Raw genomic sequence first — 2802 nt, 5'->3', positions numbered from 1 at the left:
GCAATTAATATTGATGAGAGCTACCTATTTATTTAATCATGAGATTCACATTTACTTATTTACTGTAGACAGATATAGAATGAAGAGCAACCCTTATAAAATGATGAGGTAGGTTAGAACAACTTCATACTTCATCTTCAGCTGTTCCCAGGTACGCTTCCCTCCAGTGAGTTTTCACCTAAATATAATACATTGATCCATTACCATCCAACCGCTAAACTAGTTTTGTTATCATGATTAGAACAGGCTATGACAGGCAGTTTATATATTTATTAGCTTGTCTGAATAAGTACTTTTTATGTAGTAAATACATTTTTGTTATTAAACAAAATTAAATTCATCATAACTAAAATGAACATTCTGGATGTCTATAAATGAATTTGAACTTAAAATGTGTAAACATTTCTAGGTATATAAAATTTAACTCTAACTAGTACAAATTCGATTTTTAATTTCTGAAATTTAGTTTTTGCTGCAAAAATGTAATTTAGAAATATGTTATTATGGTTCTATCCAGTAATGTGAATTTGATGAGGAAGAATCCTATTCAAGGTATCTAGAAATGGAACAAAAGAGACCGGCCTGCAATAGAGGACTTCAAATAAACCTTGGCATTAACTCGGGCAGCAATCTTTTAAGCCATCTACCTCTCCTTGCAACTGTAGCACTGTTGATCTGTCTTTTAAACACATTCTCCAATTTGTTTTTTTCATTTATTCATTAAAATCTCTAGTTCCAGTTGTGTGAAATAGGCACTTTCTGTTTCCTGTTGTCATGGTGACTCGTCGAATCTGCGCTCTACTGATAATGGCTAAACATACTTGTTATGCACGTGCTCCACTGCGAGTTGACCTACTCAGAGTTCATTAAACTAACTCACAGCAGCTGTTGGGAAACCGAACATTTGATCCACGTCTGAGTTTCTTAAACCTGCTTTGTGAAACAGATCTCTGGGTTACAAACCAGGCCAGCAAAACAAATTGGCCATCACAGCACCCCTTCTGAACAGCAAAACTGCACAGAAATGGGGAAGGCCATCTTGAAAGTCACTTAAATAAGTCAACATTGACAATAAGTCACGCATTCAGTTTACAATATCCCCCTTGAACATTTTAAAGTGAGTTAAAGTTGCTCTTAACTCTTTTTTATGTAGTTTCTATTTGTGTTTGAAGTGTTAGTTAAATGTAATGTCAATAAAGCCATGCAGAAAAAAAAATTGTCACCATCTGGGAAAAAAAATCAANAAAAAAAAATTGTCACCATCTGGGAAAAAAAATCAACAGTTTTTTATTCTATCCTATTCAATTCTCTTCTATTTTATTCTATCCAATCCTATTCTATTCTTTCCTATTTGAATATAACTTCTAAACATAGTTTTATTGCAATAAAAAGTTAGATTAATACATATTAAGAAAAACCTTTAACTTTAATAGCATTTGAGGTATAAAGTTTTCAAATTCTTATTTCCATTTTTCTTCCCACCCTCATGAAAAAAAATGTGGCTAATACGCTGAAAGGAATTGCACAATAAAAAAAGTCCCTCCTCCAGCTCCAACATCAAAACCAAAAACTGCTTGTCACATAAAAAAACCATCAGAGTTAAAAAACTTACCTCCAGAGTGCGGAGGTGGGCCACACAGTAACACCACTCCTTGACCCTCACGGACCCTTACTGGACTTCGCCTCTGAGTTTTGAAATTTTCCAAGTCTGTTTGACAAAAAGCAACAGAGCAACCAAACAACATTATGAGAAATATGCCAAAGAGAACATGCAACCTAAAAGATAACATCAGTTAACATCACATTAGTGGTTGTTCAGCAGATCATGTTAAACAAGAACAAAATGATGCTACAGTATACAATGCAGAACTTGCCATGATATTCCATGAATAACCGCAGGCATTGTGTTTTAAGGTTCACAATGCTTCTGACTAAAGCAGAAAGCAATTCTTCAAGCTTAAGTCACACATGAGTGAAATTAATTGAAACAGCGAATTGTTATCGCTCTCCGTGTTTGATCCACTGCACGAAGAACAGCAACAATTAAATGACAAAGACAGAATCATCATTTGTATGGAAAACGATCATTTGTTGACAACCTGCTGAGAGAAATCAAATAGAGACAGCAATTGCTGAACACTCTGCTAAGCCTTACCCTCTGTGGCTCTTGCAGATATTGCAGACGGTTAAGCCAAATGTGTGCCTGACATAAAATGACATAATAAAGACTCACTTCAAATAACAGGCAGAGGGAATGCAAATCTGACATCCCCTTTGTAGAGGCAAAGAAAATAGACTCTGCATAATGCATGTGGTGCATTATCTTCACAGAACTTGTGAGAAATAAGTACCTTCTCGATAAAGAATACAATGCACAAAGAAGCAAGCATTTTCTTTAATTTATTTGTTTCCTTTTTTACATGATTTATTGATGAGATAATATAAAACAAAAAAAGTTAATGTAAGGAACATGTTAATCCATTTTATCTGCAAATGAACAACATGTTTTCATATTTCCATGGTCAGATTTCCATTTCAGACCATAATTGCAGACCTTATTTCCTTCAGACCTTAATTGCACATAGGTGGGGCTAATAAAGTCTAGCGTAGGCAGCCAGACTGACTTATGCCCTACAAACAATGGATCAGTCTGGAAAGGAGGTGGTAGAGCCTTATTTGAAAGGCAGGACTAAAAGAGTGATAGGAATAAAGTTAAAATTAGATAACTAAGGTTGTGATGTAAATATAGCTTAAAAAAAATAAAACCTCTTACTGCAGCCAGTTCTTGAAAATGTAAAGATA

The 2802-nt window shown here is 34.5% G+C and overlaps 1 protein-coding gene across 1 annotated transcript in view; it reads right to left on the bottom strand.

The window, feature by feature from the left end:
• LOC107086879 (contactin-3-like) overlaps window positions 1-2802 on the bottom strand; it is a 127232-nt gene that overhangs the window by 64691 nt on the left and 59739 nt on the right. Inside the window, exon 5 of the mRNA XM_015378114.1 lies at window positions 1613-1708. Within this exon, the coding sequence (XP_015233600.1) occupies window positions 1613-1708 (96 nt within the window). The remainder of the gene's footprint in view (window positions 1-1612; window positions 1709-2802) is intronic.

This window comes from Cyprinodon variegatus, unplaced genomic scaffold, assembly GCF_000732505.1.
Source record: "Cyprinodon variegatus isolate N-32 unplaced genomic scaffold, C_variegatus-1.0 Scaffold165, whole genome shotgun sequence".
Lineage (NCBI taxonomy): Eukaryota > Metazoa > Chordata > Actinopteri > Cyprinodontiformes > Cyprinodontidae > Cyprinodon > Cyprinodon variegatus.
The sequence above is the reverse complement of the archived record's forward strand: the minus strand, read 5'-3'. Positions and strand labels throughout refer to the sequence as shown.